This window comes from Pelophylax lessonae, assembly GCF_965119305.1.
Source record: "Pelophylax lessonae genome assembly, chromosome: 11".
In the NCBI taxonomy this organism is placed as follows: domain Eukaryota; kingdom Metazoa; phylum Chordata; class Amphibia; order Anura; family Ranidae; genus Pelophylax; species Pelophylax lessonae.
The window spans coordinates 134,706,623-134,723,376 of record NC_138778.1 but is presented as its reverse complement, the minus strand read 5'-3'; the positions used below and the strand labels follow the sequence as shown (position 1 = coordinate 134,723,376).

At 42.7% G+C, this 16,754-nt stretch overlaps 1 protein-coding gene across 3 annotated transcripts in view; it reads left to right on the top strand.

Annotated features, from left to right (window-relative positions):
• The window catches only part of UNK (unk zinc finger), a 125,323-nt gene extending 113,765 nt beyond the window's left edge, over positions 1-11,558 (top strand). For all 3 annotated transcript variants that reach the window (XM_082272720.1, XM_082272718.1, XM_082272719.1), the window contains one exon: positions 9,702-11,558. In XM_082272720.1, the coding sequence (XP_082128846.1) occupies positions 9,702-9,860 (159 nt within the window). In that variant the 3' untranslated portion in view covers positions 9,861-11,558. The remainder of the gene's footprint in view (positions 1-9,701) is intronic.
• Positions 11,559-16,754: the final 5,196 nt, after the last annotated feature.

Genomic DNA, 16,754 nt, shown 5'->3' with positions numbered 1-16,754 from the left:
CTGTGAGCACTACAACCAACTGCTGGACTGGGCGAAGGACTGGATATTCTAGATCCTTATGGTCTCCCCAGTCTGGCCAGCGAGCATGACTCAACCTCAGCTCCGCACTAGGTCGGCCGCGACATAACTCTACTGGACGAGTTAAACGTCTCTGGTCACTACCTGAGTCGCAGCATGTCTCTGGCCTGCAGCACCCCCATTCCGATGGTGCGATGGTCTGGAGTGGTGCCCACCCAAGTTCTATGGTGTGGTAAGTAGTGTCCCCCTTCCACTGGTGGCCTTTTGGGGTGGACGTGCGCCCCTCCCTGGGATAGTCGGACCCCCGGGTTCCCCTTATTCCCACATAGCGTCCCCCTTCATTTATCAGGGTCCCCTTGTGGACCACCCTCATTTACCCAGCAGCTGCCAGCTGCTGAAAACACAGTTTTTTGGGGAGATCGTCCTGGTGGGGGCTCCTGCCAAGGCCCCCTTTTACTGCATCAATAAAATGGTAGTAAACTGGGTAAAAAAAAGATCCAGGAGGGGAGGGATTAATGTACTTGCTGACTTACCCATTAGGTGTAGTATTTAGCCTAAGGGAACTGCAAAAAAAACATGAAGAAAAATTACAGCTGTATAAAACAGCTGTCTGTAAAAAAGTAGGCTTTAAATTAACCAAGCAGCTTATTTGTACAAAAAATTTATTTATTAATAATGAGATATACAGATTAAATCCATGTAATAATCCAATATCTTCCAGAAACAATCAATAACACATACACAACACATTAATAACATTAATACATAGTTTAAAAACAGTCCCGGGACATATATGGAATGTGAGGCATGGTCGAAGCAGTACTTCATCCATGGTATTTAATGACAATCGTCTTAATGGTGGGGTAAATCCCCATTTAACCAGCCGTGGGTTAGTTAACTAGATGAATATCGAATGATAACAATATACCATTACTAATAAACAGAAAATTCACATCAAGAAATCTGAAAAAATCTTCAGTATGGGAGCAGCAATTGCATAAAGTAACTGTGTAAACGATCAAAGCCAGGATCAGTAGATTTTGATTCCATGGATCATGGTATAATCACGTGTAATGTTTCTTTCTCCCCCTTTCCTAGAAGTCCATGTAGTAGGTAAGTACAGTTCCCAATAAGTAGTTAAATAATGTGATGGGGTTATTAGTAGGCTATAGAATATAAAGCAAGCCGAAGGGAATCAAATGAGGGAAGCAGATGAATGATGCAAGTGCATATAGCAGCAAAGCAGACAAGCAGGGAGGGAGGCAAGCGAATCATAGCAGTCCACACTGACAATGTGAAATATGTCTTTAATATCCACAATATGTCTATAGCTCTACCATCCCTTATGTAAGAATGTCATAGTACTGTCCTCTTTAGAGTCCCTTGATGTAATCATACTGTTGAGTCAAAGCGGATAGTGCTAGATTGTGTAGAAGTAGCAGCTAAGCGGTAGTAATGATAAGAGGGGAAGGGAGCCAAACAGATAATATAGGCAATCAGGCAGTAATCATCAACAGAGGTTGGTCTTTTATGCTTACCGCTCTACCTTCCTGTATAGCCATTTCATATCAGTTTTCTCTTTTATCTGTTGTTGGACTATTCCATAGGAGTAATCATATGCTTTCTGGTAATGAATTCAAATGCTCTATTGATCAAACGCCGACTCTTCATATACACGGGGATAGAAGCCAGCCACCTTGTCTCCTTTCTTCCCTGTTGAGATGTCGGCTTTTAGAATGCACGCCTGTGCCATTTCCTTATTTCTCATTTATTTCTGGGGGGTCCCCAAGAAATGCCGCCATTTTGTCGTGGATGGCTGCTGTGTATATCGGTGGCCATGTTTGTGTAGTCCGGTGGCCATTTTCTTGTAGTTTCCCATTGATACTAAGCGGCGGCCATGTTTTTACAGCCTAAGGGGCCGTGATTCGGCAGTGGACCTCTAGTGTTCTTTCCTGAACTTTCTCTTTCTCTCTGATCGCCGCACGGCATACAGCTTTGTTGCTCTGCTCTGTACAGTGGTGTTGAGTCCCTGTGGGTGCAAAACGGCCTCCCTCTTCCTGCTATAGCAGCAACTTGGTGCGCTGGGACTTGTGGTGCCGATTATGCAGTTAAGGTGGAATTTTTTAGCAATATTTTTTCCTTTTTTGTTAGTGGTCCCCGGGTTAACTCATGGAGTCCCTGGAGCCCTCTTTCTGCTATAGCAGCAACTTGGTGCGCTGGGACTTGAGGTGCCGATTATGCAGTTAAGGTCGAGTTTTTTAGCAGTATTTTTTCCTTTTTTGCTAGTGGTCCCCGGGTTAACTCATGGAGTCCCTGGATCATGTCTCACCACCTGACCCCCTCTCAGAGGCTGCGGGACCCTCTGGGCCCCAGTCCTCTTTGTCTGCTATGACGGCGGTCCTAGAGTCACTAGAGTCCAAGGTAGATATGGTCCTGCAAAACAGGATGGGCAAAAGGCGTCCCCTGCCGTCACCTGCATCCTCTGTCTGCTCAGATTCTGAGGTTGATCTGACCGCCATGGACAGGAGTCTCCCTACTGGGTCTACGTCCACACACCCTGAGTGCTCTGATAGTGAGGATGATTCCTCTTACACTACGGCCGTGCATGAAAAGGCGCTAGTGGATGCACTGATCGTATCAGTGCGGGAAACTTTAAAACTAGAGGATGCAGCTGCATCGGAGACACCGATGCATTTCGCATTTCGGTACTCGCAGATCCTCAATTGCGACAAGGTTTTTCCCCTTTCCCGCCTATTTTGACAAAATTGTCGTGTAGGTCAGTAGGGTTTCCCTAAACGCTCTGTCGGGGTGCCTAAGCGTTTGTCTAGCAGGTATCCTTTTGAAGAGTCCCTGTTAAAAAAACGAACAGTACCGCGGTGGATTACAGTGTGGGTGGATTCCCAGGTTTCCAGGTTAAAAAAAAAAGCCACCCTTCTCCCGGTGGACGACTCTCCATCTTTTTATAGACTCTTTTGGCAAGAGAGCTGAATCTCTGGTCTAACACCTTTTTACCATGGCCGGTTCCATCCTTAGACTGGTCTTCACCATAACTTTGGTTTCCCAGTCCTTAACCGGATGGGCAAAGCTTTTGCGTTAGGTTTTCGAAGGGTAACAGATTCCCCCTAACCTCGCGGAGCTGATGGACCAGTTGGTCCAGGGGTTGCAGTTCATCTGTGATGCCTCTCTGGATGCAGCTCCCTTTCTCTGCAGGGTTCCTCAGGATCTCAGGACAAGGGATTATCTAAATCAGTTTGAACCCCTTTAGGAGGTTCAAAGAGGCCGTGGTCTGCTAGGCCGAGAGTGGGTCCCTCCAAACCCGCAGACAAGCACTCTGCTGCCTGAAGGGGCGCCCTCACCCGTATCTGGGTGGGGGGGGGGCATCTTTGCTTCTTTCTGGACCCGTGGACCTCCTTGATTCAGGACAGGTTGGTCAATGAGCTAATTTGGTCCGGTTACAAGATCGAGTTTCAGTCATCGCCTCCGGCAAGCTTCTTTCCTTCCAACCTGCGTTTGTCCCCAGATCGCCTGCGAGGTCTCCTCGGGGCGGTGCAAGATTTGCCCTTACAAGGGGTCATTGTACCGGTTCCCGAATCAGAACGCATTTAGGGTTTTTTTTTCAAACCTATTTACTGTTGCCAGGAAGAAAGGCAAATTTCATCCAATCCTGGACCTCAAGGCCTTAAACCACTTTGTGCGGGTACAAAAATTCCAGATGGAATCTATTTGCACCAAGAGGGTCTTCTGACCTCTATTGATATCAAGGACACTTACCTTCATATTCCAATATATGTCGGACATCAGCGTTTTATTCACTTTGTCGTGGGTGAGAGGAGCACTATCAGTTGGTGGCGTAACCCTTTGGTCTCGCCTCAGCTTCTCGGGTGTTTACAAAAGTTTTGGCCCCGGTGTTCGCGTTGCTGCGGCCGAGGGGGATTGCGGTACTGGGGTACCTGGACGATCTCCTTCTGCGTGCAGAGTCTCTGATTACCTTAAAAGACAACCTGGACAATACTGTGTGATCCTTGCAAGAGTTGGGATGGAAACTAAATTCCCAAAAATCTGCTCTGGTTCCATCCAAGTTGGGACTACCTGGGTCTGACCCTGGATTCGGCCTCAGCCCGGGTGTTTCTTCCAGGGTAGAAACTCCAAAAGCTGCAGGATGCCATTTGGCTCCTGTTGTCCAACAGTTGGTCATTTCTCAGAACTTGCATGCAAGTTCTGGGCCTGATGATGGCTACCTTCCAGGGGGTTACGTTTGCACAGTTCCACACATGACCTTTGCAGAGAGAGATTCTTGCCAAGTGGGACAGGAATCCACAGTCTTTGGACATTCTGATTCTGTTGAGCCGGGGCACGAGGGGGTCCCTAATTTGGTAGTTTCGCTCTTTGGCACTTTGTCAGGGAAAATCCTTCCTTCCCCTGTACTGGACAGTAGTCACCAGCCTATGTCACTCACCAAGGCAGCACAAATAGTGTCCTAGCAGCTCGGAAAGTAGCCAGCATTCTAAGGTGGGCAGAACGTTTCATTCCAGCTCTCTCAGCTTTGCATATTCCAGGAGTGGAGAGTTGGCAGGTGGATTACATCAGTCGTCAGGACCAGGGAGAATGGTCACTTCATCCAGAAGTGTTTTATCAGTTGTGTCTCTGGTGGAGAACTCCCGAGGTGGACCTGTTGGTCTCTCGTCTCAACAGGAAGGTGCAGAGGTTTGTGGCAAGGTCTCGGGATCCTCTGGCCGACGCCACAGACACACTGGTGGCCCCTTGGGGTCAGTATCGTCTGATATACGCCTTTCCCCTTCTAAAACCTCTGCGGAGGATGGAGGCACAAGGGATTCTGGTTATCCCAGTCGCCCCACACTGGCCTCGCCGGTCTTGGTACGCAGATCTTATACTACTGGCCTCCGATGTTCCTTGGGGACTCCCTCTCAGAGAAGACCTATTGGTTCAAGGGCCGATCTATCCTGCTTTTACAGTCGCTGGCTTTAACGGCTTGGCTGTTGAAAGCCAGGTGCTGAAGGATAGGGGGTTGTCTGACTCTATGATCCCCACGCTGTTAAATGCTAGAAAATCTACCTCCTAGGAAGATTTACCATCGCGTCTGGAAATCGTACATTGTATGGTGCGAGTCTCTGGGGGTTTCTCTCCATTCCTTTTCGATGGCTCAAATTTTGTCTTTTCTTCAAAGAGGTGTGGAACAGTGCCTGGCCTTGGGTTAGAATCCAGGGCCAGGTTTCGGCCTTGGTGATTTTCTTTTAACGTGCCTTGGCTACGCACTCTTTAGTTTGCACTTTTGTTCAGGGGGTTCGCCACATGGCTCCCCCAGTGCAGTCCCCGTTGCCCCCATGGAATCTGAACTTTGCTCTATCGGTTCTTCAGAAACTGCCTTTCAAAAATATTCACGAGATTCCTCTGCTTACATTGTCCCAGGAGGTAGTTTCTTGGTGGCTATTACTTCTGCACGTAGGGTGTCGGAGCTGGCAGCTTTGTCTTCTCATTCACCTTATTTGGTGGTTCACAGAGATAAAGTGGTGCTTTGTCCTTGTCAGTCGTTCATTCCTAAGGTTGTCTCTGGTTTCCATCTGCATGAAGACCTTGTGTTGCCTTCCCTGTGTTCTAAGCCTAAGCATCGTCAGGAGATTGCCTTGCATTCTCTGGATGTGGTTCGGGCGATCAGGGTGTACCTGTCGGAAACCAAGTCGTTAAGGAAATCTGACTCACTACTTGTCCTTATAGATGGACCTCGCAAGGGGTTGACCTCTTCTTCCATGACCATTTCCAGATGGATCAGACAGACGGTGGTGCAGACCTATTCAATCAAGGGTCAGGTTCCTCCTTTCCCTGTTAAGACGCATTCTACGTGGGCGCTTAGTGCCTCCTGGGCCTTCCGCCATCAGGGGTCAGTGATGCAGGTTTGCAAGGCGGCTACCTGGTCGTATGTGCACACTTTCACAAAATTTAGAGAGTTTGATGTGTAGTAGATGTGCTGGTATCCGCAGATGCTGCTTTCGGCTGCAAGGTTTTGCAGGCTGCAGTTGAGAGGACTAGTCCTCTTTGAGGGTGTATGTTCAGGTGAGCTCCAGTTGTTCCTGATTGGCTAGGTTTAGCCTTTGGGAATTTTTTTCTGCTGTGTTTTTTTCCCACCCCTTATGTTTTACACTGCTTTGGGGCATCCCAATGGTCAAGAAGATTCTGGAGCTGTGTCCGTCAATGAACGAAAGCGAAAATTGGATTTTTGTCTTACCGTGAAATCCTTTTCTCTGATGTTCATTGACGGACACAGCACCCACCCCTCTATTGAGTTGGGATATATTTCTTCTGACGCTGCTTGCAACAAAACTGAGTGCCTATATCAGGAAGTGAGAGTATATCCCCTGGGACAGCCCCATAGGTGTGGTAAAGTTTTTTCCTGCCTAGTGTCCTACTCCTGTAGGGGGCAGCATAACCCAATTGTCAAGAAGATTCTGGAGCTGTGTCCGTCAATGAACATCAGAGAAAAACATTTTACGTTAAGACAAAAATCAATTTTTTTCCCCCTACATGTGTTTTTTTTTTTTTTTTGTATTTTTTTGGTGCAGTAAATTATTGGGGAGAGGGCCCGCACTGAATAAGTGTACCTTGATGTTCAGAGGAAAGATCCACTTTAATGGCCATGGTTTTGAAATTGGATGTCCAACAAGCTCAAATTGGTGTGCTGGCGAAGGTACCCATAAACATATAGCCATATGGTGTATATATATATTTTTTTTATTTGGGCATTTTGCCTTTCCTTTGTAATTTGGTTATAAATTGTATTTTACAACGAAAAAAAAGTCATAAGGGGATGAAAAAATTATACAAAAAGGGAGAGTACCCAAAATATTAAATTTTATTGAGCAACATGTGCAATCAAGGATAAAAATGGTGTCTGGTTACAACCATATTGTTAATCAGTGAAATAAGGTGAAAAGAAAAATTACACAAAAATAACGTTAAACAGGACAAAAAATGAAAATACACGTACTAAAAATGATGCGTCCCGACACCAGGTACACCTTGACATAAAAGGGGAATTCCCACGGCAAGCCGCCGTATCAAAACTACATAAAGGTGTTACTCAGGGAATGTCTCTTATGTCAAGCCCCTGTGTGCTCGAGCAGGAATACAAGGATAATGGAAGGAGATGAGAGGGAAGAGGGCCCAAGTGGTAGTAATGCAAAATGGAAGGAGGGAGCCTCAAAATGATGTAAAAGATAGAAAGACAGTGTCAATGAGTGGCTAGGTATGACTAGTTCCACTTTGTAATACCATCCTGCATATGGATCTACATGGGAATGTGGGATTGGCTTGCCGTATGGTAAGGGAAGAGTTCCACAGTCACTGTCCCTGAATGGTAGAAAAAGTCCTCAGATCCTATTTGGCTCAAACAAAACAGAATAATTGATGGAGATAATGTCTTGAGTCTCATGGAAAGAGAAACATTGAGCTTCTATCAATAGTACAGTGACTGATCATGTGCATCAGTTAATCTGCTGTTGAGCCTCTGGTAGTGTCTATATGCATAACTGGGAAACAGCCAACCAAAACTTTGCTTTGCCAGTCTTCAGTGTCTATCCGTTTTCCAATAATATGAAGAGGTCTTCTATCATCTGGTTCCTTCCATGCCACCACTACTGCAGTGATTTAGTAGATGAAAAGGATGTGTTATCCAAGATAGTTCAAAGATTGCACTTGCATGCTAACAGGTTATGCCTGGAGCTGAATATGGTGCAAGAATATACATTCAAGTATAGTATTGATCATTAACCACTTCTGGACCGGAAGACTTTCCCCCTTAATGACCAGGCCGCATTTTGCGATTCGGCACTGCATTACTTTAACGGACAATTGCGCGGTCATGCGACGCTGTACCCAAAAAAAATGATGTCCTTTTTTTCCCACAAATAGAGCTTTTTTTGGTGGTATTTGATCACCTTTGCGATTTGTATTTTTTGCGCTATAAACAAAAAAGAGCAAGATTTCTGAAAAAAATCATTATTTTTCACTTTCTGCTATACAACATTCCCAGAAAAAAGTTAAAAAATCAAATTTTTTTAACATTCAAGGCCAGTTTGTTTTCTGCTATATATTTTTGGTAAAAAAAAAAATCGCAATAAGCGAATTTTGATTAGTTTGCGCAAAAGTTATCAAGTCTACTAACTACGGGAAAGATTTATGTAATTTTATTGTTTTTTTTTACTAGTAATGGCGGCGATCTGCGGTTTTTAGCAGGACTGCGATATTGCGGCGGACAGATCGGACCCCTAACTGACATTTTTTTACACTTTTGGGGGGACCAGTGACATTACTACAGTAATCAGTGCTAAAAATATGCACTGTTACTGTAATAATGACACTAGCAGGGAAGGGGTTAACATTGTGGGTGATCAAGGGGTTAAATGTGAGCCTAGGGGAGTGATTCCAACTGTGGGGGGGCATGGCTTGTGAAATGATCATAGAGACCTGTGATCCTATATAGAAGGGTGACAGGGACTCTGTGATCATTCCAGGGAGAAGAACAGTAAGCTGTGTTTACAACAGCTGCCCCCTCTTTCTCTCTCAGCGGGAGCAATCGGAGCCGCCTGCCCCGTGCATCAGCTTCTCCGCTGCTGAGTGGGGGCGGGAGCGCGCCACCGGCGGCGCGCGCTTGCCCCCTAGCTGCAGGCGCGCGACCAATGTAGGTCTAAGTCAGTTTGCGCGGGGGAGGGGGGGCGCACTGCCGCAGTAAAAAGGCGGCGGGCGGTCGGGAAGGGGTTAAAGCTAATAGTTCATCAAATGTTCATCTATTAAGTCTGTAGCAATAGATATGCAATAGATATGCACAATACTTGAATAATGATCAATACTTAGCTTTGTAGACTCTAAATGTTCTTCCATAGTAAGTATGTGTGAACATCCATCCTGTCATCCGATCCTTCCTGTATTGCCATGATGTTGCGATCCTGGTTTCCAGTATACTCTATCTATCCACTCTTGAAACGACAGTAAGTAGGGGAAGAGGGGGGATTAACCCAGTATGAGGAAAAGGATTCAAAGTGGCTGAGGATGTAATGGCGTCTTGTCCTGCCTTCTTGGCTGTTCACCACCTGCTCGTTTCCTGTACGGGGATCCCGGAAGGTGGTGTCCATATGCCTAAGACGTCAACGAGTTTCGCTGTACTGGTGCGTAGTCTCGTCTGGACGTCGGCTAGTCTGCTGCCAATTCCTTATCAATGTATCTCAACGGCAGCAGAGACCGCCTCTACATTTACTTAAAGGAGCTTTTTCTGTTTTATTGTGTGCTTACTTTGCTTCTGTATTAGGGTTCTGATTGTGGAACCAAAAAAATGGGGGGGGGAGGGGAATGGGGTGAAAAAAAAAGAATCTTTTGCAAAATACACTCAATATTATGCTTTTTTCATAAAAATATTATTTCTGGGGGCAATAAGAGAAATGGCAGATGTATAATTTTTTCATCCCCTTATGGCTTTCTTTTCCTGTGGTCTTTACAGGATACTTTTTATGCATATGGTTTAGCCAGGGAGATGGTCACCACACAGGTGTTGACAATAGGGGTCATATACAATACCCTACACAGCAGGCCTTATATGCATTTTGTTCTCCCATAAATTGTATTTTACTATTATGACCAAATCGTTCTCTCACAGTCTTTTTGTTATTTCCTTGCAGGCAGTTTATCAGCTCCAATCAGTAAAATGTCACAAGTGTCAGGACCAGAATAGAGCAATGCTACAGTGCCAACATGGCGTGCTTTGTGAAGTATGTGCTGCGGAGGATGGAGACTGCCCTAACTGTCAGCTTAATATAACACCTGTTCTGCAGCCATGACCTCTGCAAGCCTGACTTCCCAGGCTCCTCAAAACTCCTTTTTTATATAAACTGCTATAAATCAATATATATTCATACAACGGAATCCTAGTGAAGCTGAGCACTTTTAAACAAAGAAAAAAAATGTCATTCCTTTGGAACTTGCCACAAAGCCTCAGAGTTTTTCTTCCTCTGAGAGACTCGGTATTCTATCATTTCTAGAACCTCCTATTAAGGATTACTTCCCAGATGACATATCTTGGCATAAAAAAATGCAAGAGATTTCCTCTGTGATATGTTTTATCGGGACCAAATAATGTCTGTTTTCCCACGTACAAGCCGCATCTTGATAAACTCTCCAAAATATTTCAGAGGTGAGTCTGAAGCTGGTCATCATTGTGACGTGCTGATTAAGGAACACCACACTTCCCGAAGACATTTGCTAAGAGACGATTCCTTGTAAACAGAATGGTGGCTGTAGATAGCACTTACCTGGGACCAGCCTTGAGTAAAGCAGTCTTGAACACAACGGGGTTCTGCTTTAGCTCCCCCCTCTTTAGAATGCCTGAAGAATTCTCTGCGTGTCATATGATATCAGGAATAGAAGCATTCTAACATAGGGTTAGAGATCAAGTTCTCTGGTCTCACTTAGATAATGTTGTTCTATAAAATCATTTAGATTATTCATTCATGCAAGTAATCATTTCAGTATTGAGTGTCCGAAAAGGATTTTTCTTTTGCATTAACAGCCTAATTTCTTGCAATCAGAAACACAAAGGTATCTGTCTTTAATAAAAGAACAATTACGTCTCTTTTCAGTGTTGACATTTAAAAAAAAGTTGTCATGGTTATGGGCAAGCCTTAAAATGAGGCCTAAAATTCTCCACTATGGAAAAAATGCCCACAGTTTAGGTATTGCCGCCTTCATGGGTAAATCAATAAGTTAACAAAGGATTTATCTCCTTAGTTCCTTCTGCCACAAGCTCTTTACATGATATAGAAACCAACCAGTTCTTTTAAACCTTGTCGTTCTACAGGTGTTTGAATTGTCTGTTTCAGATGTTATTTATGTCCAAATAATTTTCAGATCCATCTCAATATCAGTTAAGAGCTGTTACTCTTTCAGTTGGATATGTTGTTAGGTAATAGAGTACTGCACGCATAGGTAATGATGGCGTGTATGCAACCGCGGTGCTAATATGTGATAACAAAAAAGTACAAGTATCCTCCCTTGTGTTCAGTTTCCAGCTGTTTTTCAGATGTGTGTTCAAAGACAAGCACAAGTGTTTGCATTAGGCCAAACCTTCACCTTTCAACCAGTTTTATACATTAGCCCTAATATGCAGACTAATATGAAGAAAGTGAAAGGCTATATGGCGTTACGCTCGTAAGCAATTTACAAGTTACAACCATTTTTTATTTAAATGGAGTTGGAAAGGGGTTTGTTATAAACAAATTATATTTCATTCCCCCAAAAGTTTAACAGTATGATATTTTACGATTGTTACCTTTACTAGTTTGGGAAAACTGGCTTGGTGCATTTATGACATTATCCTAAAAACAATATAGAGTAAAACTTGGACTTAAAGTGAACTTGTGGCTAGGAAATGGACATAGACATTAAACTTTTATATATATATTGTTAACTAGCAGTAAATGAGCTTTAAAACCAGCCCTCGTTGACCTCTGTAGCTGCAGGTACTGTGTTGAAATTCATCCTAAAAGTTTCCAGCAGAGACTCTGAAGTCAGGTTGCAGTGTTTATAACAACTGAATCACCCAAGCGCTCACTCCGATGGGACTACTAGGCGTGCTGCTCTCCTCAGGCGGGGAACTCCAAACAGAAGTGCATGTGAAAGAGAAAAGGAGGCGCAAACACCTAGTGCATCACCCTTGGACACCTTTAAAACTTTTTATTTAAAATGCCAAAAACATACAGACATGAAAAGCAAAAATCGCATTGAATGAGTCCACCACATGTGAACAAAATAAATAAAGTGCAGCGCTAATAATAGTGACTGAACAAACAAGTCCATATACATTAGAATTAACCAAAGATGGTGAATAAACATATAAAAAAGTCCCATGTGAGTAGTGCAAAAAATCATCCAAGTGTAGCAAATGTGGTCACAGTAGCAGCCAGACCCCAACACCATCAGAGGAGAAACAATAATGCGCTCACCGGAGACTTTGGACCCAAAATACCTTATGGCAAAAGGGTCAGATAAGCTGGTATATTTTCCTAATAACTCCAAATGCCTGTAATGACGTTGGATGTTCCAATCAGTGGTCATAGGATGGATTCAGAGGAGAGGAAGTCTCAACCCACAGATGACATGAGGAATAAACCAGAGAAAACAGACATAGTGTAAATCCACTAAACAAATTTATTTAAAAAAAGGGGAAATACACTTACAGACATCCAGAAGTACAAGCCTAAATCAAGCAAGCAAATCAGGCTGTCCTTTGGCTTCGTCCTGATTTCTATGGTTTATTCCTCATGTCATCTGTGGGTTGAGGCTTCCTCTCCTCTGAATCCATCCTATGACCACTGATTGGAACACTTGAGGTCATTACGAGCATTGGAGGTCCAAAGTCTCAGCGCATTATTATTTCTCCTCTGATGGTGTTGGGGTCTGGCTGCCACTGTGACCACATTTACCACGCTTGGATGATTTTTTGCACTACTCACATGGGACTTTTTTTATATATTTATTCACCATCTTTGGTGAATTCTTATGTATATGGACTTGTTTGTTCAGTCACTATTATTAGCGCTGCACTTTATTTATTTTGTTCACATTTTGCTAACCCCATGTCTGTTTTTTGTGCTAGCAGCTTTATTTGTGTATAGTTAGCGCAGTTCATCACTTCTTCCATTCCACTCACTACATGTGGAAGTGATCACCCCTGTAATTGGACCGCTGACGTGTTTCGGGAGACACAATCCCTTCCTCGGAGCTCAGGAAGGCGGAAGCAAGAAGAGATGAGCTGCCATGTCAGTGGCTTTGAGAATGTATTACTCCACAGTGCATGAGCCATAGAAGTCAATGCAGACTTGTTTTAAAGCCTATGTTTGTCCAGAATATGTTAACATTTATACGTCCATAGTCTGGCCACAGGTTTACCTCAAGTACAAAATCTATGCCGGTGAATTTCTGAAAGGATTTCATTGATGTTTATAATATATGATGTTTATAAAATGTCCCCCAGTTTGCCGACTGATGTAGCAGAACCAAAAGTAAGCTTTCAGAAATTTTAGTTCTAATTAAAAATTGCCAACAGTGTTTTACAGGTGTTTGATGTTCCTGAATTCAGAAAATGGCAGTTCAGTGAGGTTTTTGTATGCTTTTTACTGCAGTACGTTCTCATTGTTCCTGATGTCCTTTATAGCAATGTCCAGCCTCTCTCCTGTCTCTAAAACTAGTTCCTTTTGTCTTTTTTTTTTTTTTTATTTTTTTTTTACACTGAGCTTGCCCAGTTGGGCATGGTCAGAAAAGAGTTGTATCAAAATCTTCACATGTGAAGTCTCCTTTTTTATATATTAAAAAAGTCTATATGTGAAATGAATCCGCCTTTTTTGGAAATGTTAAAAATAAACTGTTCTGAATCTGTTCTGAAGAAGAGTAGTGTTTTTTCTACTATTTATTGTAATAATAGATTTTCACAGTTAACCTCTGTGTACAGCTTTAGAATCTCTAGGTTCTGCATTTAAAGGATAGGTTCACCTTTGGAACATGTATACAGTATGTACAGTGGCCGGACGGGACTAGCGTCATTCTAGGAGGACGTACCTGTACATTCTTCAAGAACTGCGCCTCATACATTCCCCCGGGGATGCACCAGACACAGCAGATTATAGATCTGAGTATTGAGTGGCTGTGCTCCTCCCAGGTACTATGTGATCACTGTGATTGGTCATCACGATCACATGTTCAGTAGTAAACATTATTGTCATTCACATAGCAATTGAGAACTGCTGTAAATTGTGTGATTGGTCACAGTGATCACATGGTACAGAGCTAAGCCTAGCCTCACTGTACAATGAGATAGCTGTAGCCAATCACAGCTGTTACAGTAGTTTTCAATGAGTGCATGCATGCAGACGAGAACTGTAAAAAATTATTGCTTATACAGCCATTATGGCAGTATAAGCAATCATAGTGCAAAAAAAAAATCCCAATTATTTCCCTAGAGTAGTGCATTGTCACTATGGTAACACTGCGCTGCTCTGGTAACAGGAGTAATAAAACAAAAAAAATGTAAAAAATGAATAAAATACAAACCAGCATCAATTCTTCCAGATACACTTGTACACAGTTTTTAAAGGAACTCAGCAGGTAGGTTGTTCCAATCATTTTGGAGAACTAACCACAGATCTTCTGTGGATGTAGACTGCCTCATATCCTTCTGTCTCTTCATGTAATCCCAGACAAACTCCATGATATTGAGATCAGGGCTCTGTTCTGGCCAAACCATTACTTCCAGGACTCCTTGTTCTTCTGTACACTGAAGGTCATTCTTAACCACTTGCCGACCAGCCGCTGCAGATATACGGCTGCAGGTCGGCAGGTTCCTGTGAAAGGATGTACCCGTCGTGGATCGTTGATCCGGTAGCACGCGCGCCCATTCACCAGCGGGGAAGCTCATCTGCAGGGCCGGCAGCTGCGATTGCTGCCGGGCACCCGCGATCGCTCCCTGTGGAGACAGAACGGCGGTCTGCAGTTGTAAACACAGCAGACCATTGTTCTGTCAGCAATGAACACAGGACTCCTGTGTTCCTCCTATTTAGGAACACAGGTCCCTGTGTTGATTCCATAAGCCCATCTCCCCCACAGTTAGAAAACACTCCCTATGCATACATTTAACCCTTTGATCGCCCCTGGTGTTAACCCCTTCCCTGCCAGTGTCATTATTACAGTAACAGTGCATATTTTTAGCACTAATTACTGTAGTAATGTCACTGATCCCTCCAAAAATGTCAGTTAGGGGTCCGATCTGTCCGCCGCAATGTCGCAGTCCCGCTAAAAATCGCTGAGCACCGCCATTACTAGTAAAAAATAAATAAATAAAAATGACATAAATCTTTCCCCTAGTTTGTAGACGCGATAACTTTTGTGCAAACCAATCAAAATATGCTTATTTGGATTTTTTTTTTTACCAAAAATATGTAGCAGAATACAAATTGGCCTAAAATGATGAAAAGATCATATTTTTACATTTTTTTCTTTTTTGGGAATGTTATATAGCAGAAAGTAAAAAATATTGTTTTTTTTTTTCAGAATTGTCGCTCTTTTTTTGTTTATAGCACTAAAAATAAAAATCGCAGAGGTAATCAAATACCACCACAAGAAAGCTCTATTTGGGCACAGCGTCACATGACTGTGCAATTGTCAGTTAAAATAAGGCAGTGCGGAATCGCAAAAAAGGGCCTGGTCATTAAGGGGGGAAATCTTCCGGTCCAGAAGGGGTTAATGACATTGGCTGTGTGTTTAGGGTTGTTGTCCTGCTGCAAAATAAAGTTGTGACCAATCTCACGCCTCCCTGGTGGCATGGCATGATGGATAAGTATCTGCCTGTATTTCTCTTTCATTTATTGAGGGACACAGCTCCTGATCCTCATTCATAACCATTGGGTTATACTGCCTCATACAGGAGTAGGACACTAGGCAGAAAAAGAATCTGGCTACGCCTATGGGAAGTCTCTGGGGGGGGTATACACTAGGGCTGCACGATATTGAAAAAAATTACATTGCAATATCTTTTTTCCCCAACGATATATATTGCGATATTGAGAGCCATCAATCCAGGCTAAAGTCAACAATTACCAGCATTCCATCTGATATTAATAATTTCACTAATAAACAAGCTTCATTACAAGTGACAAAAAGGTAACTTAATATTTTATTCCAAAATTAGAACGTTTCTTGTAAACACAAAAGCAGAACACATTTTTAAATAAAACAACTTATAAGCATTTTGGTTCACAATCTTTTGTTTTTAAGTCAACTTTTCTTAGCAAAAGTGCCAAAGTAAAACAGTGTTGGTCATCAATCATCATAATCATGGCTAAACGAAATGAAATAAAACTTCTAAACTGAGTATTCTTTAGCATGATCATGATTATGTATGCTGTATGCTTTGCTTACTCAAGGTTTTTAGCGAAGAACACAAGTCTATCAACCTTTGCAGGCTTGAGACTGGTTCGTTGGCAAGTGACGATGTTGCCACTAGTACTGAAAAGTCTCTCTGATGGCGAGCTTGTCGCAGGAATACACAGGTATTTGCGGGCAAGTCTGGCGAGACAAGGAAAGATTATTTTGTAAAAAGTATAAAACTCCGCGCTAATGGTCTATTTGGATAAAAAGGAGGATATGTGCAAAGGTAAAAAGGTATATATATAAAATGTAAAGTATAAAAAGTGTATGTAAAAAATGTATATATAATATAAAATATAAGATATAACTAGGCTGCAGCCTCCCTAGATTATAGTCCGAAGACTATATATGTATGGTAATAAAAAGAAGGGGTGCCTAATAATATAGGTGTTAAAGGGTGTTAGTAAATACTGATATAAAAACCTTAAAGGTGCAGCTTAATAATGTAAAAAAGTGACAACAGTGTTAGATATCAAAGTGCAAATATAATTAACATATAAAGTGATATGTGCATATGAGTGTCACTATGCAAAAATGTGGTAAGTAGTGGTGTGAAAGGTCTGGATGAATACCAAATCTAAAGAAGTATATGCAAAAAAACTATACCAGATATCAATCAAAAATATAAGTTATATACAATCTTGATCATGCATATCAAGGCTGTTAATAAATAAAAAGTGCTCTGTGCATACAAAATACCCCAACTATACCACACACTGTGGTATGGAGGTAAAGTGAAAGTAAGTGCAAGCAAAATA